This window comes from Mesoplodon bidens, assembly GCF_964165515.1.
Source record: "Mesoplodon bidens genome assembly, chromosome: 4".
Lineage (NCBI taxonomy): Eukaryota > Metazoa > Chordata > Mammalia > Artiodactyla > Ziphiidae > Mesoplodon > Mesoplodon bidens.
Window position 1 is genome coordinate 54,926,422 of NC_138160.1, and position 25,947 is coordinate 54,952,368.

Genomic DNA, 25,947 nt, shown 5'->3' on the forward strand with positions numbered 1-25,947 from the left:
AGGAAAAGGAAAGAGCATCCCAGGAAGCTTGGGCTTGAGCATCTGCATTTGAAACCACAAAGCCTTAGGAAAAGGCTGCTCCTTTCTCAGTACTATCTGTAAATTCTCACTACCTCTTTATTCTTGTGCCTTTGTGAAAACAAAAAAATCTTTAAAAAGAAAAATTCTGGGGCTTCCCTGGTGGCGCAGTCCTTGAGAGTCCGCCTGCAGATGCAGGGGACACGGGTTCGTGCCCCGGTCCGGGAGGATCCCACATGCCGCGGAGCGGCTAGGCCCGTGAGCCATGGCCGCTGAGCCTGTGCGTCCGGAGCCTGCGCTCCGCAAGGGGAGAGGCCACAACAGTGAGAGGCCCGCGTAACGCAAAAAAAAAAAAAAAAGAAAAATTCTGCTTTTTTTCTTTATTGCACAATACATGATCCATTGAAGGCAAATTAAAAATACAGAAAAGCAAAAAAAACATGTTTGAATCACTACAATTCCCCAGCCACTTTCATTCTTCAATCTATATGGATTTTTATGTTACCAAAAAAAAAAAAATAATAGTGGGCATGATGTTTGGTAACCTCTTTTGCTTAGTATGAAATCAAAAATATATTTCAATGTCTATAAATATACTTCTGCAATATTATTTATAATGACCACATGGCATTTCATGTTAAGGACATGCTGCATTATTTTCTCTCACGCGCACGTGCACAAGTAGAGAAGCTCAGATGCAGATGTTTGAGGTCATCCTACTCTTCAGTGCTTGGCTCATCAACCTTGGCACCAAGGTTCATGAAACTTATCCCTACTCTCCTATCCAGCCTCCTCTCCTACCCCACAGGCAACTTTGTTAATGGTTTGGTTTTGTGTTCTTAAAACACATAGGTATCATTGTTCTGTATACATGTATTTTTAATTGATAAAAATCATGTTAATATGTCATTTGGGTTTTTTTTTTTTTCCATCAAGCTCTATCTGTTGGTTCACAAAATGACTCTCATACATAGAGGACAAGGAGAGACCAAAGAAAGAGACAGTCACTCCAGAGTGGTAGGTGGCAGGTTTAATAAGCGAGGGAACTTACATATGAGGCTTATCTTGGGCTGCCACAAGACGAGGAGATCTCCGCACCCACCTGCCGGGATCTTAAACGTTGATATAGAAACCTTACCAGGGTTCAGTTGTGTATACCATGCAGATGGTCTCAGCAACACCTGGCTCTCTCAAGGCTGCATCCTGGAAAATGGCTCCCACTGTGGGAACACCACACATGCTTTACAAGGCCAGGGGAGGAGATGAGGAGACTCCAGTTGCCCGGGTCCAGCTTTCGGTTCAACTGGCGATCATGTCCTCTCCATGACCTCCTCCAACACTATATGCTTAAGATTCAACTACCTTGCTGTAGCTGTATCTAATCCATTGCTTCTGGCTACTGTATGATACCCCATGGTGTGTGTCTCATACGTTTTACCTGCCCATCTTCCTAGTGATGAGCTCTCAAATTGCTTTGAACTTCCCCCTCCATAAATAACGCTGTACTGCATATTGTTGTGGAATTGTGAAATTTTGTGATACACACCCAGCTCGGGATTGGTGGGTCACATATTTAATTTGATGAATTCTTGCCTCACAGTCCTAGAATAGCTGCACCAGTCTACACCCATAAGCAGTGCATTGCAGTTCCTATAACCCTACATCCCACTTACATTATTATCCAGCTTCCTCTTTTTGCCAGACTGATATAAAACTTTATCTCATTTTAACTTGTTTTTCTTTAATTCCTAGTAGTATCAGCATGTTTATGTGGTTATCCCACCCAAGAACTAGAATGTCTTTAATCATTTATCTCTTTTTGGATATTTAGGTTGTTTCCAAAGACAGGAGAAAGAGAAAAAGGGCTCCCAAGCTGTTTAGAAAGCCCATGAACCGACATAAATGGAGAAGGGGAAGACAGATGAATGCTCAGGTGACCCGCTGTCCTCTACTTACCTTTGTAGGATCTAGGACCATGTCTCGAACAGCCAAATGTTTAGAGAATATTATCTAAAGATGGGGGGAGGGGTGGCGAGAGGTGAATGTTCAGTGCAGTTCACTGTTTAATCTTTCATGAGCAATAATGGCTTTTAAAAACCAAATTAAAGAATAATAGATTAGTCCTTTCCTTTTTCAAGACCTACAGTATTCCATACATGATTTCAAGTTGTCAACAGCTGGGATGGAGTGGGGGTAGGTGGGAGAGCCGGGTAGTTGAGGGGCAGAGGCTTGTGGCCTGGCAGTGATGGCAGAAGAGACTAAGGAGCTGCTTCCCCAGATGTCTCACCCATGGATTGGAAGGCTCCTTAACACTTTTTTCCCATTTTGTTTGGAAATTTCCTCTTACAGGATGCGGCGTAGTTTTTCAGTTCATCTGACTCATGGAGCCTAACACAGGTTTCTGTTACTGTTTGATAAAGTTAAGAAAAGGGAAGGACTTCACATGAAATCATTTGGCTGGGAGCCCAAGGCCAACCCTAGTCTAACAGAATCCCAGTATCCAGAGGTGGGGCACAGGAATCTGTTTGGTAAAGAATTCCCCAGATGATTCTGCTGATAAACCAGTATCCGGGAGCTCTGGGAGAAACACTGGGCTGCTGATTCCTCTGCAGCCTTCAGACTAACTCCTGCCACACCAGGCATCCTAGCTCTTGATGTATCGGGCAATTGCTTCGAACTCACCACCCAGGACCACCCCGTCGTGACTTGCGTAGAACTAACTGCATCCTCTATTGCTGTAATTCAAGTTAATTTTCTCTTTAATATTCAGGGCAGATAGAAAGCAATGTTAGCCACCCCTCTTGCCTGCTACACTAATATATGAAAACATTATAGTCATTTTTTTTTCATTATAGTCATTTATTTCATGCTTTTGTAAACTTCAAAATTGTAAGCGGCACTTACTGGGGAATTAGATGGGTAGAAATAAAATGAAAGTCTCCTGCCCTGAAATTTTACATAGATACATAGATAACGGCTGTGTTTGGGTCTGTGTTGCGTTCAGTTAACAGTGATGGCTGCTGGCACGGGGGAAATGTAAAACGTGCTCCCAGACGGTGGGAGTTGCAGCTCACGCAGAGAGTCCCCTGTGATGGAGGCCAAGTCAGTTTTTATGGACCTCAACGCTATTTGCTTCAGTACAGTTTGAAATGCAGGGTCAGCTCACTGAGCTACAATATGCAATAATAACATGTTTTTATAGGAGTAGCTTGTCATAGCAGCCACAACATGGGATACATAAAACCAATGAACACACCATGTCTGCAGAGTCTATCCTAGTAACCAGGAGAAAGCAATAAAACTGACAGCAGCCATCAAAAACTCCCTTTCTGACTTTGTAGGGTGAATTCACTGTTGCTTAAAACAGAGGAGCTGTCACAAAGCCCTAGATAGATCAGTGCTCAGTTATGGAGTAGCACATGGCATCGCATGGAAGGGGCCTGATAAATGAAAGCAAGATGGACAATTACATATTGTAAGGGCTTGGGTCCCTACGGTCTTTAGTGCAATGCAATCCTCATCAGAGATGCTCTACAGGAAGTTTTTGTTTTTCCAAGTTACACATTAAATATTATGGAGGACAGTGTGGGTAGGGAGTGGTAGGTCAGCAATTAGTATTTCCTATCTGCAGCTTAAATCCTTAAGGCAGAAAGGAGCTTAAGTTTGTTAGAAGGCACAGGGAACTCAGTGGGTTGGTGCTATCAGACTGGATTCTTTTTTTTTCTTTTTTAATAAATAAATTTATTTATTTACTTATGCTGCATGTGGACTTTCTCTAGTTGCAGCCAGCAGGGGCTACTCTTCATTGCGGTGTGCGGGCTTCTCATTGCGGTGGCTTCTCTTGTTGCGGAGCACGGGCTCTAAGCGCACGGGCTTCAGTAGTTGTGGCACATGGGCTTCAGTAGTTGTGGCTCACAGGCTCTAGAGCACAGGCTCAGTAGTTGTGGCACACGGGCTTCGTTGCTCCATGGCATGTGAGATCTTCCCAGATCAGGGCTCGAACCCATGTCCCCTAGCATTGGCAGGCGGATTCTTAACCAATGCGCCACCAGGGAAGTCCCAGACTGGATTCCCTTAAGAGTGTGGACTTCCATACTCTCTGATAGGATTGAAGGAAGGAAGAAAGGAGGGAAGTAAAGAGGGAGAGAAAGAGTTAAGGAATGAAGGAAGGGAAGAAACAGCAAAGAAAGAAAAAGGAAAGAGAAAAAGAAAAGGGAAGGAGGGACCAGTGAGCGTGGTCTTGGGATCTTCAGGTCACCACCAGGAATATCTCCCAAAGTTTCCAGAGCTGATCATCGAATTTGCGACAAGCAAATGAACAAAATCAACAAGTAACTGTGTGTCCTGCTACATTCCTGCCTGAGTTCCCAAAGGTGAATGCTTCCTGCACCACGAGAGTGGGCCACATGGGTGGCATTGAGTCAGAGGGAGGTATGCTCTCTGACTTGGGAGGGTTGGCTGCCTGCCTTCAGAAGGGTCCCTAAAATGAGGTGCCTTTCCTGTAGCATCAGTTAGGAAGCTTCCTAGAAGAGCACCTGCTCGGCACAGGCCAAGGCAACTGTGCCCACTTCTGCGTTAGGTCCCTTCTGAGCCCAAAACTCAGGGGAAAAGGCCTTGGTCACTGCTAGACTCAGAGCCAATAACAACCCAGCAGTGGCTCAGACTGGCCTTCTCAAAGTGATGCCATCCTAGGCCTAGGGAAGGAACGAAGGTGGCTGAAGGGGTGTGTCATGATATCCTCATATTTCCAGGCACTTTCTTTCTCCCTTTAATACACATCCTTAAATGACTGCCTTACTAAGTCTCCCTCAGGAAAGCCGAAGAAAACTCCCTTCCCAGCCACCTATTTTCCCAAATGCTGGTATTCAAGATAATTAAAACAGTTAATTGTGTGATGTTTCGTTTCATTAGTAGAGTGTGCTCTGCTTGCCCTCTCTCACCAGGCCCAGGCCGCCTAGCGCTCAGAGGGCTTTAGTACCCATTCATCTCTGCCACCTCTCTTGGCTTTGAAGGAAGGATGCCTTGGAGCCCAGGAGTTGGGAGTTAGGTGAGCATGAGGGAACAAGGTGTAAAATCTTGAATACTTCTTCCTGTTTCCAGAAACTAAAGGGGAAGGAGATGGGACATTTTGGAGTAAAACTGAGGTAATGTGCCTGCAAACGGGCCCTCAGTAAACTGCGGCCTGGGTTAGCTGGGAAGCCCCACTTCTTACCGGTCCTCAAGGCAGGGACAGGGTGAGGTGAGTGAGGCACCCACCTTGGACGCCAAACTTAAGGGGACACCAAGAACTCAGTAACAAAGAAGAATAGTATTTTAATGCAACATTAAGATATCAAAACTAATGTAAAATATCCACAATGAACAAAAATACCAAAATTTTAAACAAAGGTGGGACGGCTACTAGTGAGTTTCCTTTTGCCTCAGGTTCTAATATGATTCCTCATGGTGCTGTTGTGGATCCTGGCTATGTTTAAAAACTTTTGATATTTATCACGGATATTTTTTTGCATTGATTTAAAGTTTTAAAAGTAATGTTTTTGCCTGATTACTGAGTGTTTTGGTTCCCCCTTAAATTTTGCACCCAAATCAAGTGCCTCACTCCCCTTACCCCAGCCCTCGTCTTGTGTCCTTGACCAAGAACATCTGGGAAAACTTAGGCTCCTGCGTAGTATTACACGAAAAAATCCCCTAAGACTGGCAAAGCATTTGCAGTGAAGGTTTATGGCTTTCCTTCACTATTCCTTTGTCTTTCCTGCTTTTCCTGGGGGTACAGAGGTAAAGAGCTGGTCCCCAAGTTTCTACTCTGTTCCACTAATATGCCCTCAACCTAAGGGCTAATCAATTCTCATTGGATGTTAATCAATTTTTACTTTGTTATCCAATCAGAATTTTATAACTATAAGCTACTACCTCTAGCCTAAAATGGGTTATTCAGCTTAATCCAGGCCTTATAAATGCAACACCTGAGTACAAGAGCTCAATTCTCTTGTCTGCCAATGCAGATTTCAGAAGATCAAGCCCTGCATGGGTGTCACCCTTTGGACCTTGAGAAGAAGGCCTAAGTCATTACACTGCCAGCTTCCCTGTTCTCTATCTGCATTTAATGATTTTGTCCCCTCTCTGTTGCTGGTATAATCTTTGCAATCCCCCCAGCCTCAACAGAAACTACTGCTCACTAAGGCAGCTTACTGTGTTCCCAGTGGTGACTGTGCCAGGATGCTTTCTTTCTTCCACTAGTTTTTCATTGTAAATGTGTTATCTCAGTTGCTATCCCCGGTGAATAGGCTTTTGAGAGCTGGCCTGGGAACCAAACCACCATTTATTTCACGGTTCCTGTGAGAAAGAAGCTTCTAAGGATCAGACATTCAAGTGAGAAGAGCATTTGGACCACAGCCCACCTGTAAGTTAGGATCTGTAACATAATAAGAGCGAGAACACCAGGTAGGTAGAAAAAGTCTCCTTGGTTCTGAAGTGAGGGTGGCCAATGTGCAAAACTCCTAAACCCTGGGGGAGGGGCATCCTGGAAGGGGTGTCTTTTTTTTTTTTTTCTTGGAGCTATTTGCACTGCAGAGGCATTGTAGAATCCTTAGAGAAGTAAGGATTAAGGAGGTTAACAAAGTCAATTTGATGGCAAGATACATTTTTCAGCCTCTTCTTTTAAATTCTTTGTTTTCTCTTTGTCATTTAAAATAAGCTTTGAGACTTTATCTCCAACTTGTTTCCCAAATGGCTACATTACTGTGAACTCAGAGCCAAGCACAGTGCCCGAGCTGTGGGGTAGAGAGCTGGGGAGCTGGGGTCCTTGGCACTGCCAAGCTGTGGCAGTTGATGACCTCCTTTTCGGGTCAAGGTGGGAGGTGCTTCAAAGGATGCTCATGAATGGAAGTGATGGCATCCTACTAGGTCACTCTCCTGGCCTTTCCCTGCCATGGGTTCTCCTCAACTTCTAGCCACCTTCCACGTGAGGAAAAGGCTCTGTGTCTCTCACAGCTGCACCTGGCCCTCTGGCCCTAGTCAGTTTACCTTCACAGGAGACTTATTAGTTCTGGGACTCAGAAAAGCCCAGTGAATCCCTACCCGGCTCCAGGAACCCATCTGAAAAGTCTGGTCACTAACAAACAACAGTTCCTTTACTGAGGGCAATTTTGCTAAACATATTTATTTTCTATCTCTAGAAATCTTCAGCACTAAATGTGCTGGTATTTCCACCTAAGAAGAAATTTAACTGAATAAATGAGCAGAATGACGAGCAAGAATACAAATACTACAAGAAAGAAAATGCCCATACCCGTCATCCCACAAGACAGTTTGACATCAGACAGCTTAACTCCCCTTAAAGGTGGGGGATTTGCACACACGGTCTCCTCCGAGCCCTCGAGTTTATGCAGGTTTTCTTTGTACCATGTTATGAAATGGATATTTGAGCAAGTGCAGTCCAGGGGATTGTGACTTAAATTAATGGTGCTCTGCTGAGACAAGGTGGGGAGGAGATGGGATGGGATGATGCGAATGTTATTGGCGGCCAGATTGAGGTAGATCCCCTTAAGAGGCCTAAGAGCATCCATGCTATCGCCTGTCAGGCTGTTGTGGCTTAAGTCTAAGTGGCTCATTTTCCCAAGGCCGTGGAATGCTTGCTGGTCTATGGAGAGGAGATCACAAGAGGATAAAGTCAGAATCTCCAAGCTGCTCACTGTCTGAAGTAGGTTGGTCTTTGAGATACTCCCATCCTGAAAGTGATTCCCTTGTACATTCAGATGCCGGAGATCCAGCAGGCCTTCTAGAAGGTGCCGATTGCTGGTATCAAGGAGGCAGTGAGAGAGATTCAGAACCCGCAGGAGATGGAGGTTTTGGAAAGGACTTTGTGAAGCCTTAACAAGCAGGTGGGTAAATGCCAAATCCAGTAGTTCTAGCCGAGGACATTCTTTGAACGCCTGATCCTCGAGACCAAGGGGCTCATTGTAGCTCAGGTTTAAGTATTGCAAGTGGGGCAGGTTTTTGAGTTGCAGATTGCAACAGTCAGAAGCCTCAATATCACTGTGACTTAAATCAAGTTTCTGAAGATTTGCTAGTTTTTCCAAACACCTGGCACCGAGGTCAAGTTTCTTCATGTTGCCTTTGACAGAGAGGTCTGTAAGGGATGGGAAACTGGCAGCATTGATTTGACACAATTGGTCAAAACTATTTGCATTGAGAACTAATTTCTTGAGAGAGTTCATACCCTCAATCCCAGAGGGTAATCCTTTCAAGTGAGCTGCCGTCAGATCCAACTCCTGGAGTCGAGTGAAGCACCGAAATGTAGAAGGTGAGAAGCCATCAAAATGGTGCTTTTGTAGGTTGATGCTTTCAACAGCCATGTCACAAAGTCCCTCAAATGTGGCTGAAGTGAGGTGTTGGTCATCAGTGTCCTCAAATGTCCCCAGCCAAAGAGACTGAATAGTAGAGTTCTGTAGACCTTTCAGTATAACAGATAAGTTGAGAGACCCTCCAAATTTCAAACTTTGAAAGATTTTTGAATTGAAAGCCCCAGGCTCAATGCCTTTAATGTCATTGCCATTGAAGTTAAGGCTTAGGTTCGTGGCCTGTTCCAGAGCGTTTATGTCTTTACTAGAGATGTAGTGTATAGCATTATTCTGAAAATCCAGGACTTTCAGATTCCGTGTTGGGAAGTTTTCTGGGAGATTAATGGAGGAAATATGGTTGCCTCCAAGATACAAACTTTCCAGGTTTTCCAGGTTGTGCACTGGGATAAACTCAAGATTGGATATTCCTGTTTGGGTTAAGAAAAGATGCTTCAGCAACTTGGGCCCGGTAAGTGATGTTTCTGCCATGAATATCAGGGGATTTCCAGTTAACACAATGCTATTCAGTTGATGATGGTTTTGAAAAGTATCTTCATGTACCCAGTTAATCTGGCACCTTAAAAAGATAATAGTATTTAATAAGAATTAATTAGGGAAAAGAAAAAAATGCTGTCACAGTGACCTATAGTAACAAAGCCATCTTTTGTGTATAGTAAAAACAGTGTACATTATTATTCAAAGTAAAACATAATAAACTTTCTTCAGTACCCACAGATGGCCTGTTGAGTTAATGACTAGCTTCAGATCTGAACACTCTGATTTAGAATTTTTTTCCAGATATTTTAGATTGAACTCTCAGAGGTTTGTGTTTGGAACAGTTTAGTGGTTTGATTGTAGGCAAAATCAAACTATTATTTACTATTATAAGTGATATAAAATATGTCTTATATACTGCATAATATATAACATATGCTATGTAAAGTATGAATCTGTGTCATCCTGGGCAAGTCACAACTTTTTTCAACCTCAGTTTTTTCTTCTCTAAATTATAGCAACAACGATTACTTTGTAGAATGGTTGTGATTCAAATGGTATACATGAAAATGCCCCATAGAAATATGGAACACTAGAGGTTCAGAGAAACCCATCCTGATATTACACCTAAAAATATTGGATTATACACACACACACACACACACACACACACACAGCTCCCCTGAAGGTCAGTAAAGGAATTACTTAGAAATGCATTTTCAAAGGGAAGCTTGAATCCATAGAACCAAGGGATTTCTGTAGCTAGTTTTGTCATGTCTGTCAATATTTGCCAATCCCTAGTGGCCTAGAGCCTGGGTGTTAATGAGCCACATGGACCAGTGTCAGGAGACAAACTTGGGGACAGGATAGGAGGTCTTATCAAAACCTGCAAACTACCAAGACCCTCAAAGGATCCTTTCAATGGGTGACCTTAAAAAAGAAAACTCACAGAGGGAGACCTTTAGGATATGCTTTTGTCTTGGCCTTGGCTCTGGGTAGAACAGCAACAACAAGAACAACAAGAAAAGTCTCCTCTGAGATCCTTTAACCAGAAGCTTCCACCTATGAGAACTGTAGCCTGAATTTATGCTACCTCTGTGGACTTCCCCAAAGAAACCCAAGTGGAAAAGTTAGCTTAAAGCAGTTCCAGGATGGTAGTGACTTCAGGTAACTAGCAGAAGTAAAGAGAAACCTTTTCTGGAGTCATGTACTTAACTAATTTTTTATAAGAAGAACTTTCAAATTTACATAAAAGTAAAGAGAATAGTACGATGAACTTCCATTTATCTTTCACACAAATGCAACAGTTCTCACAATTTTGCCATATATGCTTCTTTTCTTCATCTATACCTACTTCTCTCTCCTAAATTATTTTATGTCAAATCCTAGGTGTCCATACATATTTCAGTATGCATCTCCAAAAAAATAGGCTTATTTTCTATAGCCATGATGCCATTGTCACACATGAAAATATTAATAATTCATTGGTGTTATCTAGTTCCGGGAAAACATTTTAAACAAAGATTTGCACAAAGTTCCACATGATAAATGAGCTCAAAATAAAATTCACTAAACACATAAGGAAAACACATTAGCTTAAGTCAGCCAAAAAAAAAAGTTCTACAGAATCAGATTAAAAAAGGTAGCAGATGCCAGAGTTATCAGATATAGCTGATAATGTGTATGTATATATATATATCATATATATGTATATATGATATATAAAGAATATATTATATAGCTGATATGTATTGAATATTATCAGAACATATAATAAATATGCTTTTGTCAAACATATGTTTGATATGTTTAAAGGTAACGCCAAGAACCAAAAGTATGATGAAGGAAAAAATATTAAAACTGATCTCATATATTTGTAAAATGAAAAATCAGTGAAACTTATTGAAATGGGAGAAGTTAATAATTGAAATTGTAAGCCAATGGATAGTTTATACAGGAGATTAAACACAGCTGAAGAGGATATTAATGGACTAGGAGTAAATATGAGAAAATTACCTAGAATGTAGTCCAAAACACAAAGAGTTGGAAAACAAGAAAGAGAGACTAAGATATATAAAGGGCAGATAAGAGGATGCAATATAAGTCTCATCAGAGATCCAAAGGAGATACAGGAGTGAATGGGGGCAAACCGGAGTTCAAATTGATAGTGGCTAGAATATTTTAGAATTGATGAAAGACGCCAATCTGAGATTCAAGGAGCCTGACGATCTACACAGTGCATCATTGTGATATTACAAAATTCCAAGGACAAAGCGAAGCTATTGGAAATGTCCAGAGAAGAAAAGACAGATTGCCAACATGCAAACAACAGCTAGACAGATGGATGATCTCCCAAAAGCAACAGTAGGATACTGGAATGATAGCCTCAAAGGGCCGAGAAAAAAACAACTGTCCACCTAGAATCATATGCCAGAAAATGCTATCTTTCAAGAATCAGAGTGAAATAAAGATATCTTCAGAAAAACAAAAACTGAGGGAGTTGACTGCTAACAGACACTCACTAAAGCAATGTCTAAGGAGGTGCTTTAGGAGAAAGGAAAATCATTCCAGAGAGGAAGGTCTGAAAAGCAAGACAGAGGAATGAGAAAAGGGGATAGAAAGCAAGTTGGTAAAGCTAAAGAAACCACGACTGTGTTAAGTAATAAAAACAGTGCCTCATTGGTAGCCAGATAACAGCTGGGGAGGGGAGCAGAAGAGGAGGATTTTAGAAAGTATGAGGTCCTATTGTTATCACTCTTTCAAAATAGCAGTAGAGGAAACTAAAAGTCCTTCAGCTACAAAAGCTATCCTGGCCCAACACTTCTTAAAAATGTGATCCAACTCATCTCATCTGAAAACGAGAAATGATAAAGGAGAGGGAAAGTAAATTTCTTTGTGGCAAAACTAGGTAGGTAACAGAAAGATCTGAAAGGGCAAGGCTTTCTCTCAATTGTATCTAATGGAGTCTTGGCTGGGAGGTAGCCTAGGGTTATTTGGGGGACTCTGGACTGGGAGTCAGGAGAGCAGAGTCCCAGTTTCCTTCCCGTGTGACCTTAAGCAAGCTCATAAAATCTCCTTAACCTCTGTTTTCCTATCTAACATGAGTGGGATGGCAGTATGTTCCATACCTACCTCCCAGTGGTGGTTATGCAGATGTGAACGTACAGTTCTATGTATGTGAATACTCTCCTGCTCTGTAGAAGCTTAAGTTGAAGGACCAAAGTAGAAGAAGTAGAGCTGCTGCAAGGGGTGCAGACCCCATCCACATACGGAGCCCTTCCCCCCATTACACACACACACACACGCACACACACACACACACACCCCAGCTGCATTTCCCTTTCACTCTCTTCCCTTATTTTCTTATGATACTTCTGCCTGCTGGTTCACAAGCACCGGTTCAGCATTTAGAATCCTAATTCTGCCTCTGAAACCAAATAATGGAACTCTTTTTTTTACCAAGTTGCAGGAAAAAATTAGTAGATGGCATGTATTTCTCCTCTAATTTTTTTCTTAAAATGTCACACCCATTAATAGTCAACTATGCTAAAATATAGTATGATGTGGCATCTGATGTAGTAGATTTATTTTCAGTTTTGTTATTGATATTCCTTAGAACTTCATAAACAGCACTGCTGACACAATCTAGTTTGAGAACAAGCCACTTTCCTCTCCATTGATGGGTGCTTATTTAAATTATATTTTACCTGTATAAAAATATTTCATGGGAAAGGGTAAACATGCAGAATAAGCATGTTGTCCCCGTGCCCCAAAAGAAGGTCATGGAAACAATTTGAATGCAAGTTGTGTTTTGACCTAAGTAAAACATCAAGCACATGCAAAGAACTCAGATACATACCTGGTCAGATCCAAAAAGATAAGATTTATGAGCCTGCTGAAGGTTATATTTTGAATTGTAGGCAAGAAGTTAAAGCCGAATTCCAAAAATTCTGTTGTATTTGGTAGAGTGTCAGGAATTTCTCTGAGACCTAAATTTTCACAGTTATATGTCTTATTGTCTTCTTTCTGATGAGAGAAACAATGTAAATTAATATCAGACAGTATATGGTATATGGTTGACTATCTAGCAGAATTACATGTTTTATCCTTTGAGCAGCAGTCTTACTTCTAGGAATCTTCACCAAATATAATACTTGGAAAAACACAAAATGACTTATGCATAACATTATTCATTTTAGTATTTTTTACAATAGCAAAAGATTGGCAATAATCAGATTATCCATCCATATAGGACCACTTGAACAAAATATGGTATATTCACTGAATAGAACCCTGTGTAGCTGAAAAAAGGATAAGCATGATCTCCATAAACTGATGATGGAGTGATATACAGGTTTATTGTAAGGTGAAAAAAATAAGGTGCAGAACGTCTATTAGTATATATTGTATATGGTATATGGTATACAGTATGCTACCTTTTGTGTAAGGAAGGTATGTGTGTATTTTCTTACATTTACAAGAAGAAACCATGGGGGAAAACAGCAAACTGGTTATATTTAAGGGAAAGGAAGGAACCAGATGGAGGAGTGGGGATGAAAACAAGCCTTCTCTGAGCGCAATTTTATAGTTTTGATTTTGGATGCATGGAAATGTTTTCTTTCACTTTGGAACAAACAAATCAACTCTAGATTAGCTTCGACAAAAGAATATGATCAGATATTACATACTTTGTGATGTGATGCAGTATGAAGTACACAGGACCACCTATGAAGTATTGCCAAAAAAAGTTTAACCTTGGGCTTCCCTGGTGGCGCCGTGGTTGAGAGTCCGCCTGCCGATGCAGGGGACACGGATTTGTGCCCCGGTCCGGGAGGACCCCACGTGCCGCGGAACGACTGGGCCCATGAGCCATGGGCGCTGAGCCTGCGCGTCCTGAGCCTGTGCTCCGCAACGGGAGAGGCCACAACAGTGAGGGGCCTGCGTACCGCAAAAAAAAAAAAAAAAAAAAAAAAAGTTTAAGCTTAAATCCAATCAAGACTTTAGGCCTAACTTTCAGTCTATAAGTGATTTGGGGGATTTCAGGTAAACAGCACCACAAGGTAGCAGTCAGCCAAAGGCAGAAGGTGGAGCATTCCATAGCATGACTGACTTCGTTTTATCAAAATGTGAATGATGTTTGGCAGAAGTGGAGAGCAAGGGGGTGAGATGAGAGAGGAGGCTGCTCTTATAAAAAGAGACACATACAAAAGCTACTTCAGAGACATAACCAACAGATAATAGAAGAGCCCTTCTTTTCTAAATTTTTTATTGAAGTATAGTTGACTTACAATGTCATGTTAGTTTCTGGTGTACATCAAAGTGATTCAGTTATACATATATGTATGTGTGTATATATATTTTATATATATATTCTTTTTCATATTCTTTTCCATTATGGTTTATCACAGGGTATGGAATATAGTTCCCTGTGCTATACAGTAGGACCTTGTTGTTTATCTGTTTTATATATAATAGTTTGCATTGGCTAATCTCAAACTCCCACTCTAATCCTCCCTCACCGCCACTCTCTTGGCAACCACAAGTCTATTCTCTATGTCTGTGAGTCTGTTTCTGTTTTGTAAATAAGTTCATTTGTGATGTATTCTAGATTCCATGTATAAGTGAAATCAATGGTATTCGTCTTCTTCTTTATGACCTACTTAGTATGATAACCTCTAGGGTCCATCCATGTTTCTGCAAATGGAATTATTTCGTTCTTTTTTATGGCTGAGTAGTATTTCATTGTATATATATGTACTACATCTTCTTTATCCATTCATCTGTTGATGGACATTTATGTTGCTTCCATGTCTTGGCTATTATAAATAGTGCTGCGATGAATATTGGAGTGCAGGTGTCTTTTCGAATTATAGTTTTGTCTGTATATATGCCCAGGAGTGGGATTTCTGGATCATATGACATAGAGTAGCCCTTCTTTAGATGCCGATTCAAATAAAGCATTTGGGAAAAGACATTTAATCAGGGAACGTTGAGTGAGGACAGGATATTAGAGAATACTAAGAAACTGTGAATTTTGTTAATGATAATGACCTTGCCGTTATGTAGGAGAAATGTTCTTATTTTGAGTTGCATTTTGAAGGATTTAGAGGCAAAATGACATGATGCTTGGGATTTGCTTTAAAATACTTTGGCAAGAAAGGAAGGAGTCGATAGCAGAAATTAGTAGGCAAAACGTTGATGGTTGTTGAATGTGGAGTGATGCACGCAAAGTTCCCCGTAACTAAGTGCTTTTGTACATATTTAGAAATTTTCTTAATACAATCTTTTTAAAAAAGAACTAGTAGCATGGCACAGATCTTAGGTCATAGGTCTTGTAATCTTGAAGAATGCCTGAGTTTTAAATCTCTGGAACTGTAGGCTGCTGATACCAGACCTAACATTTGGGCACAGCCCTGCACATAAATTCAGAGGACTTCCTCATTCTGGGTCCCCAGGAGAGTCAAGTGTTCTGACGTCGGTTGTTTACTGCTTGCTAGAAGTGCAAACTCAAGTTATAGATCTTGGACTAACTAGGTAAAAATGGGAAGGGGTTAGTTAGAAGCCTATAGAATTGTGGGCTCATAATTTATCTGGATGATGCCTTAGGATAAAGGATAGTGGGGCAGGTATGAAGGTCTGTTGGGGTATATTTTGCATGGGGAGCCTCCAGGGAAAGAAAGAAATGATCTCCAAGAAAAAGTACACTTGGGGATACAAAGAAGAAAGACATCCCAGAACCATAGGCCATCTCTCAGCTCATCTCAGGCTCCATGTGATTTCATCCAACCTTTCAGGCCCTGCTTTCTCTGTGGTCTCACTAGAGTGGTCTCACTAGACGCCCCATTGAGACTGCCCTGGACTGGGAAAGACCTGCCCCATGGAAGTCTAAATCAGCAGCTGTCCTCATCCTGAGTTGCAAACAGGTCTGCTTAGTTAGAAACAGAAGATGGCACACATCCACCTTTGCTCTGAAGTGTGACATTTTAGAGGTGTTGCTAATTTAACTGCTTTTTCCTTTATTCACTCCAACTTCTGCTTAGTTGGGCGCTTTTTTGTAGGTACAGTGAGCATGCTCATTTACAGGAAATCACTGGTTTTCTTCTATATTGTGACAGTATTAAGAAAGTCACTGATGAAATTGCCATATTTATATTTTCTTGTAATCCATAATTGTTTCATAGACCCAAAGCCCTTCAGGCACGGCCACAAATCTACATAATGCCCTTGAAATGCACACTTTGCATTTAAAACATACTTGATTGACTGGTGGGGGAAAACACATGCTGCTAGACCCCTCTTTGGTCCCCCTGAACATGGAAGACCTAGAGAGAAGATGTATGTGCAGCTGCTAAGGTCTGGATTAGCTTTGAGGAGACATTTCTCTTTTCTGGTCTCCACTGGCATAGCTGATGTCATATATACGTGGAGAAAGGGGGCCTTTTCTCAACTCATCTCTCTCTATTCTGGTCCTTTAGCAAAAGGCTCGACGTTGGCAATTCCCTCCTTTTCCAGAATATAATGTGCCCGTGACAACTAAATTGTATGCTTTACTAAGCACTTCACTGCATTAATGTGATTCCCAAAGTTGGAATGGAGCACTAGCTCTCCTGAGCCAGTGGCCTGAGGGAGCGCCTAGCAAATGGAAAGGAATAGCTCAGTTTCAACCTAGTGAAAACCCAAGAACCAGTGCATAACACTTCCCAGGAGTACTGAGAAGTCCACCACCACGAGCCTGGGTCGTAACACTCAATAATCTCTAGTTACATAAACTGCAATGAACTATCTGCCCTTCATTCCTAAAGAAAGACGCAAATGACAAGAACTGCAGCTCCTAAGAAAATTTGAAAACCAAACACATTTCAGAGACTGTTCTGGGCTCTTCTGCCAGGGCTTTCACAGCCAGACTCCCGTACAATCACTGCATCTCATTTCCACATCTCTTTTGTCTCCCGTAATCTGAAATGATTCTTCAGCCTTTCCTGGTCTCTCCTGGCATTGATTAATTTTTTTAAGAATCCAGGCTCATAGTTTGCAGAATGTTACTCCTTTGGGGTTTGTACGTGTCCTCATGATTTGATTCAGGTTATACATTGTTCATAGAACTATGTCAGTGAGATTGTATCTTAATCACTGTCAGTTTTCACAGCAAAACTTTCTAGGGGTGAGTTCTGATAGCATAGCACAGGGTTCCCAGGCAGCAGAATGATAATACAACAGATCAGGAAAGGACAGGGTGTAAAAGAGGATTGCTGGGTCCTGACTGTGTAGCCACTGCCATTTTGCCCAGGGCTGGGCCAGCTGTGAGGACCACGGGTTCAGTTGCTTTTATAGGCAGACACCCACCACCGCTTTTGCAGCTCCTGTGGTTTCTCTGAGCCCCACATGACCACTTCTTATAGACCCAGATTCATCGCTAGACCTCAGTCTAGGGTCAGTTTCCAAAGTCCCTTTCTCATTCCTCTGCTTTGGCCATTCCATCGTAGACAGGACCCTTCTGGATGTGAACTTAGGCAGCCAGCAGGGCTGAGACAAAGCCAGCTGGTATTCAGGACAACTGCCCCATGCCCGTCCCTAATCCATATCATGGGCATTTGCACTGAGACCTGTGCCGGTCAGTTCATCTCCAGCTCCGCCTCAGAGCTGTGCCTTTACACAGAGCAGGACTCCCAAGTGCTACATCTGTGTCTGCAATCCCTTTTCCCTCCAGGTATTCATTTGCATTTTTTCAATCAGGATCTTATTTTGCTTCTTTCTGCTGCATCTCTAACCCCCTGCCATTCCACAATATTTTCTCTCCTCACAAGTGCGGAGATCATTTTCTGATTTCAAATTCTCTGAGTTTCACGCACGTGCTGATCCCACTTGTTGGGATGTCTCCTCTGCACTTGGTACCCACAGCAGCCAGCTCCACCAGGCACAAGGAGTCTGGGACACTGCACCTCAGCCCTCCCTCGGTGATCACTCCTCTATCCAGAGATAGCAATTTGACTGAGCCAAATCACAGAGTAATAATTACTCTCTGAAAATAAAACAAAACACTCCCAAGAGGTCACAGCCCTAAAACTTTGTTGTCAGTCTAACTCCTCCAGGCAAAGGGCACTCCAATTATAAGTGGTTCTTTTTCTGTGTGTCTTGAGGCAGACTGCCCAGGTTCAAATCTCAGCTCTCAACTACCAAGCTGTGTTCTCTGAGCCTCCTTTTTTGCCCAGCTGTAGATCGAGGATAATAACCCCTGTTGGCAGACCAACTCTGAGGATTAATGAGGTAATGTACGTCACTCTCACAAGAAAAGTTAGCATTCCCCTGGATCATCAAAACATCATTGTCATCGTCTAGAGCTATTGGGAAGCCCTTGTATCCATGAATTTGGAGTTCTCTTAAAACGGAGCTCTACTTAAACACTCTCCCCATACCTAGACCCAAAAGACTCTCTCCTACCGTGGTTTTAAGGGGACAGAATAGTCAAGATGAGCCCATTTGAAATGAGGAGGCATGCCTACACTCCCAAGCAATTATTCAAGGGCACATCTAAAATGTTACCTGAGTCTAAATCACAGAACACTGAATTCCAGCTACTCTTTGCATATTGGTCAGCCTCCAAAAACCTGGTCATAGATCTAATTTTGTTACTTATGATACACATACCTACATGAGTACACACACAGAGCATTTAATCATGGAAGGTTCTATGTGGAGTATTTACGAGTGTTCGTTATAATATTTTTAGAATATTTTAGAATTTGTCAAGGTTTGACATTTTATTCAAACAAAAAGTTTTATTAAAAAATTCATCCTGACTCCTACCTCACATCATAGGCAAAAAGCAATTCCAGATGGACTGTAAATTTACATGTGAAACTTAGAAATAAATACCAAATGATAAAACTTCCAGAAGAAAACATAGGTTAATATCTCCATGGCCTTGCGTTGGCAAAAATTTCTTTCTTTTTAAGTTATTTATCTATCATCTATCTATCTGTCTATTTATTTAGGCTGCACTGAGTCTCCACTGCTGTGTGTGGGCCTCTCACTGCTGCGGTCTCTCCCGTTGTGGAGCACGGGCTCCAGGAGGGCGGGCCCCATCAGTTGCCGCGCATGGGCTCAGTAGTTGTGGCTCGCGGGCTCTAGAGCACAGGCTCAGTAGCTGCGGTATGAGGGCCCAGCCGCTCCGCGGCATGTGGGACCCTCCTGAACCAGGGATCGAACCCGCATCCCCTGCATTGGCAGGTGGACCCCCAACCACTGTGCCACCAGGGAAGTCCCGGCAAAAATTTCTTAAACAGAACAGATATGCACTGAAAATAAATAAAGGAACAATGATAAATCAAGCAATATTAAAATAAAAGGTTTCTGTTCATCAAAAAATGTCAGGAGAGTAAAAAGGCAAGCCACAGAGTGGGAGAATATATTTGTAATGTGATAAAGAACCTGTATCCAGAATACATGAAGAACCACTACAAAAACAAAAAACAAAAAACAAAATACAGACAACGTAAGAGAAAAGGGGCCAAAGACTTGAAATAGGCACTTACACACACACACACACACAAACATACACAAGGATACATAAATATACTCAATTTAATTATTTATCAGGAAAATTAAAAATCCCAGTGAAATACCCCATCCATCAGAAGAGCTAATGTTCTTAAACAAACATAGCAAATGTTAGTGAGGCTGTAGGGCAATCAGAACTCATATCCTTTGCTGGTGAGGATAAATGGGTACCAACCCATTGAAAAACTGTCTGGCAATATTTACTGAAGTTAAACATATGTGTACCCTGTGACTAAATACATCTACTCCCTATTATACACCTAATAAACATTTGTTTACTAAAGACCTAGGTAAGGATATCCAAAGCAGCAACATTCATAATAGGCAAAAAATTGAAAACAGTGCAAATGTCCACTAACAGTAGAATGTATAAATAAATAGTTTCACTAATAAAACAGAATACCATTCAGTGATTAATGGAGCACATGATGGCTGCACACAACATCATATATAAATATCACGTGTTTGATATTGAGTGGAAGCAGCCAGACACAGAAGAGTACACACTGTATGGTCTCATGTACACAAGATTCAAAAAGAGGCAAAGTCAATTTTTGGTGATATAAGTGAGAGTACTGGATGGTCTTGGGGGCTAGTGACCGGGAGGAGACATGAGAGGGCTCCTGAGGTGCTGAGAAAGTTCTGTTTCTTGATCTCTGTGCTGCTCACATGGATGTGTTCACTTGGTGAGAACTCATTGAGCTCTACACTTAGGATTGGTGAGCTTTTCTGTATGTATATTTTACCTCAATAAAAAATTTACTGAACTCAAAACAAAACCAAACCCTTGTTTTCAGGATAGGGCCTGATAAATTCATGGTGGTCACATGAACATATATACAGTATGTGTTAATTTTGCTGAAACTGAAGAGGAAGAATGAATGAGGAAAGGAAAACAAGAGAAAGGAGTGGGCAAGCTGGAGTGAATTTCACCTGAAAAAGGGCCAAACCGTTAAATCAAAAGCTTCCTCTCCTACCACTTCTACTTTATCTCACTTTTCTGAAGCCTAGATGGTCCTTACCTTCAGGAAAAAGTCGTATCTCCCAGTTCCCTCCCCAGTATTGACATAGAAGTGAGGGCTCTATAAATAGTCTTAGAATCCTGCTATCATGAACTCAAACATGATAGAAGAGGTAAAGGAAAATATAGACCCAGTATTAATTGAATAGGTCCCAAGGCATTTAAAATCAGAGTCCTTTCAGAGGGATGGCTGCAGGGAGGATGTGATATTGGAAGGTTTCAGTCTCACCTGACTTCTCCAAAAAGGAAATCTCTCACTGTAGCATAGGCCAGGCCTGGAGGTCCTGGGATGCTCAGTATCACTCCTGCCACCTGAATGGCATGGAAGTCCTCTGAATAGGCAACAAAAGGACTAGCTCTTCCTGCCTCTTTCTCCTTCCCTCTGCTAAAGCAGGTACCATTTGCAAAAAGCAACTGGTGACTCTAGGGCCTGATGTCTTCAATAGGAATCTAGACTGGTCCAATATTTTCAGGGATTTCCAAAATCTCCCAGCAGTGAGGGCCCTTGTGGGCTTCAGAAAGGCTGCACAGACTTTGCTGCAATGTGGGGATTTAAAAAGTGAACTGGTAGACTTAAGAGTAGGATGTTTAACATGGACTGGTTCCCAATGAGCTGGAATTTAATGGTAATATTATCCCATCTGAGGATGTTGCTAGAAGGTGGATGGCATGCCCTGCCTGATTACTGAGGAGATGGTGTCTCCACTCCTACCCTCTTACATGTTACCTACAGGCCTCTGTGCAGTTGATTTTTCAACCTGAATTATGAGGATACAGCCTTCTGGAGCTGATAAAAACCTTTTACTTGCCCCCTTCTGTTGTGGGCTGAATTGTGTCTCCCCCAAATTCATATGCTGAAGTCTTAACATCGGTACCTCAGAATGAGACTTTATTTGGAGATAGACTCTTCAAAGAGGTAATTAAGTTAAAGTGAGGTCATTAGGGTAGGCCCTAATCCAATCCAATATGACTGGTGTCTTTATAAGAACAATAAATTTGGACACAGATGCATAGAAAGGGGAAATGATGTGAAGACATAGGGAGAGGAAGGCCATCAACTAGCCAAGGAGAGTGGCCTCAGAAGAAGCCAACCTTGCCAACACCTTGATCTTGGACTTCCAGACTCCAGAATTGTACAAAAGTAAGTTTCTGTTGTTGGAGTCCCCTGGTCTGTGGTACTTTGTTATAGCAGACTGAGAAATTTCCCCTGGGCATCGTACCTCCTTTTGGTCTGAGCGTGCATCCTAATTCCATCCCAATACCAGACTAACAAGGTTCCGTTATTCCAGTCCTAGCTTTGATTCTTGCTCTTGTCTGGTGGGTCCTTGCCCCGCTCTCCTTATTCTCCTAACCCTGGCTCCTATGCACTGCTTTTCTCCATCCTGCTACTCCTGCCTCTTTTTCATCATTCAGCCCCAACCTAGGAAAGCAGCCCACTCAGCCACCAAGACTGATGGTCCTTCCTGTTTACAGCACTTGTCCGACAGGCCACATGGTGCTGGATACCTGCTGGAATCAGAGGTAATGGGAGGAGGATGGCAAGAGAATGAGCCCTTCTCCTTTCTCTCTCTCACCACCCTCCCCAAGAACTTCCCACAGGTTGATAAATACTGTTGTGGTCCAAAACAGAAGGTGCAACTTGGCTCTATGCTCAGATGTTTCTCCTGGGGGTTAGTGAAACAGATGGAGGGCTGTCCAACTCGAGGAGAAAGCCAGACTCATTCAGAGTGATCTTTATATGCTCTAAAGCCTGGCACAGGTGGTCTTTACTAGTCTCTGTCCTGAATGCCAGGAAACTGAAGGACTCTTTGGGGAAGTGGCCATGTGCTGGGAGGTTGGACAAATGCTCTGCCATGCTAGGGAGCAGGTTTGGAGGTCTGCTCTTTGCACTGGGACCCTGTTGACATCTTATGTCCCAACTGGGATTATTTGGGAGAAATTGTTTGCAGAGAAAAACAACTCTCACTTCTTCCTACTATGGACCTGTGAGATCATCTCCCCGGCTGAGCTCTTTGGTTCCTTTTTCACTGTAAAGAAAAACTCCTACACACCTCGTTGCCCTTTTAAGGCTCAGATAGGACTGCATGCTGAATCTCAACATTTCCAGGTGGTTTAATCTGGACAAAGATAAATAGTTTGGACTCACCTCAGTGCACATTGGATTTGAGGAGGTGATGACTTTACAGCTGGCCGAAATCAGCACCGCCAACAGGAAGCAGCCGACACGGGGAGCCATCACAGGACCGAGGCAACCAAGCTTGGTAGGGTTAGCTAATGCCTGGAGCTGAGAAATCGAATCAAGCTATGATGGCCTCGATAATCTGGCAGCCAGAGAGTGCTCAGAAGGGTAATCTGAGAACAAGAAATACTGTTGACTGCTCAGCATTTGGTGGCTTTTTGCTGCAAAAAAGGGGAAGTCCTTTCTGCATAGTACCCATTCTTGCCAAAAATAGCTGAGCACCCAGCCTCAGAATGGCCCAGTGCATTTCCTGGCCAACATGAATCAGTTGTGCAGTTCCTTTTTGCTGGTCACATGGACTCTCAGGGTCATGGTTCCTAGTGACCCTAGGCGAGCTTCAGCGGTTTGGCCAGCTCCAACAGCTTCTGGTCCCTTTCCATCGGAGAGGTTGTGGGAGCAGAAGTCTGTCCTCACGGAGGAGGCCACCTTGTTAGCTGGCCTAGGTGAGTGACCGGGAGAGGTGCTGGGGCACACTGGAAGGGCAGAGCCCTCTGCGGGGGGCAGAGGGAAGGTGCCCTGCAGTGGCACCTGCTGGAGCTGGGAACTAGGGCAAGAGGGAGCAGGGTCATCCCAGAAAGGGAGTGGAGCTGCTGCCTTGGCCGCCTTCACAGTACCCACTTCTGGTCTTGGTACAGGAGTAGGACAAATCCATCCCTTGACCCCGTGATTCAGGCCTGCTAAAGCAGCTGGAGTGGAATCCCCTCTTGTTCCCTCCCAAGGTGACCCAGGGACGTAGAGGCCACTGCCATATACAGAGCAGTCTGACTAAGAGAGAGAAGAGTTATGGGTGCCAGCCTTGGTTCTATTTTTTCTTAGAAATACCTTCGAAACAGGATTGCAGCTACCCTCATTATGATGCAAGGTATAGTAGTGACTAAAGAAAGTTAAAGTTCATGTATTCCTCACTGGGCTGAATTTGGCTACCTCAGACATTGTCTGTTCTCTTTGACATATAGGAGCTATTTGGTATTACTGTCCTCCCATTCCATTTCCAAGAGCCAATTCTTAGCATCAGAGTTCACAATACCTTGAGAAAATAATACTACTACCACTACTGTGTTACAACTACTAATAGGATAATTATAGTAGCTACCATTTATTGAGCACATATTATGTGTCTAAGTAGGTTTTCTTTTGTTTTATAGATATCTCCTTATCATATACTCTATCAAAGAGGTGCTATTATTTCCCCCATTTTATAGATGTAGAAACTGATGCTTAGAGGAATAAATGACCTCTCCAAGACCACACAAGTAGAAAGTGGTAGATTAGGGCTTCAGATCCAGTCTCACTGCAGAGACTGTGCTATTACTCCCGATAGTTTAAGAAAGAATTTTGCCTCCTGAAAAAGCTGAAGAGTGTACAGTGTGAAGAAAGTTCTTCATCTGGAGATTTCAGAGCAGATGCGAAAAAGCAGGAGGTGGTTAGAGAAACTATGTAGTTGGCACTGTACTAGGGCTACTACAAATAATTAGACTTTTCTGGTCACCCTTAAAATGCCATCATCATCATCAACAAAACACCTTCAAAGATGCTTTTGGCGAAACGCTGTCCAAGCAAACCCAGACTGATGACAGCCACCTTGCTTTGAACAAGACACGTATCACAGTGTCATGGAAGAGTTCTTGGACTGAAAAGAGATCTACTTTGAAGCCTCAGACCCATCATTTACCAACAGAGCAAACCTGGGCAAGTCATTTGACTTTTCTGAGTCTATTTCCCATCTGAGTAATAAAACAGGAATTCCAATTCCTGTTTTGCCAACATCACAGGGTAATTATGAGGATCCAGTGGGATCATTTACGTGAAAATACTTTCTTAACCTCAAAGTCCTACATAAATGTGAAGAATGTGAGGCAAAGACTCCTCTGAGTAACCAATTCCAACCTCATGTAAATATCACTCTCAGGAAATTGTCTCCTGCCCCAGAGACATTCAAAAGGCATATTACTTTCCCTCTTAAAGACAGGTTTGATGGCTCAGTTAAGGCCATAAGATTTTGTCATTTTTCTGAGGATACACTATCTGCATATGATTTGCGTATGTTTGCATAATGGCTTCTAAAGACTCACTGCAAGTGTATAAGAGTAAAAGAAAATAAATGAATATGAGTGACCTTCTGCCACAGCATTCAAATCAAATATTCAGGGCATAATACCCTGAAATATCAAATAGATTAAAATTTAAACTATTGCAAACAGATGGCAAGATAAGTTGTCGAGTTTGGAGGCAAGAATGAAACTCTTATTTGATCCCAGGTTGTAAAGAATCACATACTCTTAAAGGTCACCCCATCCAAATGGTTTTCATGCCTGAATTTTCTCCTCCACACCTCTTGCCCCACCCATTTCGTGGACAAAACATACACACTACATTATCTTCCTGTCTTTCCTGAACTGCCTCAGGTGACAGAAAGCTTACTATCTCCCAATGAATTATTTTGGCAAATTTTGACCGTTTAAAAGGTTTTATATTCTGCTCAACTGCTAAAGTCTTTCTCTAACTTCCCCACAATTGTCCTTGTTTCCTCAGGCCAGCAGGACAAGTTCAAGACCTTTTACTACTTGACAGTCCTTAAGGTATTTGAAAATGGTTACTATGTACCTGAACTATCCCCTTTCTAGGTTAAAAATCTCTAGTTCCTTCAGCTGTGTCACAAGTTCATGCATTATACTCCCAGTCTCTTTATCTGAATATTTTCCAAATCTCCCAAGAAAGGCCCTGAGTTGAATTCTGTTCCTAGCTTTGCCATTAACTAGTTGTGTGTGGCTGCGAAATTTCCTCATCTGCAAAATGATGGAGTTGAACTATTTATAAGGCACTTCTTCATCTAAAAATCCCATTATTGGGGCTTCCCTCGTGGTGCAGTGGTTGAGAGTCCGCCTGCTGATGCAGGGGACATGGGTTCATGCTCCGGTCTGGGAAGATCCCACATGCTGCGGAGCGGCTGGGCCCGTGAGCCATGGCCGCTGAGCCTGTGTGTCTGGAGCCTGTGCTCTGCAACAGTGAGAGGCCTGCGTACTGCAAAAAAAAAAAAAAAAAAAAAAAAAATCCCATGATTCTATTTCAAAGCAATGACTTCCATTTTACTTATCTAACAGTCATTGGCTTGAGCCAATAAAATAGAGTTACCTTGGCTCTTTGTTGACAATCACTCTTTCTTTACTAATGGAGGTGGTCTTACCCCTTCCACAAATATAAAATGTAGAGAGGTTTGGCTGGAGCTATGGGCATCATATCATGACTGCTGCAATCTTAATTCATTCACAGTGCCATTT

General features: G+C 42.3%; 1 protein-coding gene across 1 annotated transcript; it reads right to left on the reverse strand.

Moving 5' to 3' along the window:
• Positions 1-7,205: 7,205 nt before the first annotated feature.
• Positions 7,206-22,666, reverse strand: CD180 (CD180 molecule; the record flags this gene model as incomplete). Its single annotated transcript, XM_081230811.1, has 3 exons — positions 7,206-8,934; positions 12,712-12,878; positions 22,577-22,666. 3 exons carry the CDS (start codon positions 22,664-22,666, stop codon positions 7,206-7,208), a joined length of 1,986 nt encoding a protein of 661 aa, XP_081086937.1.
• Between the last annotated feature and the right edge of the window lie 3,281 nt (positions 22,667-25,947).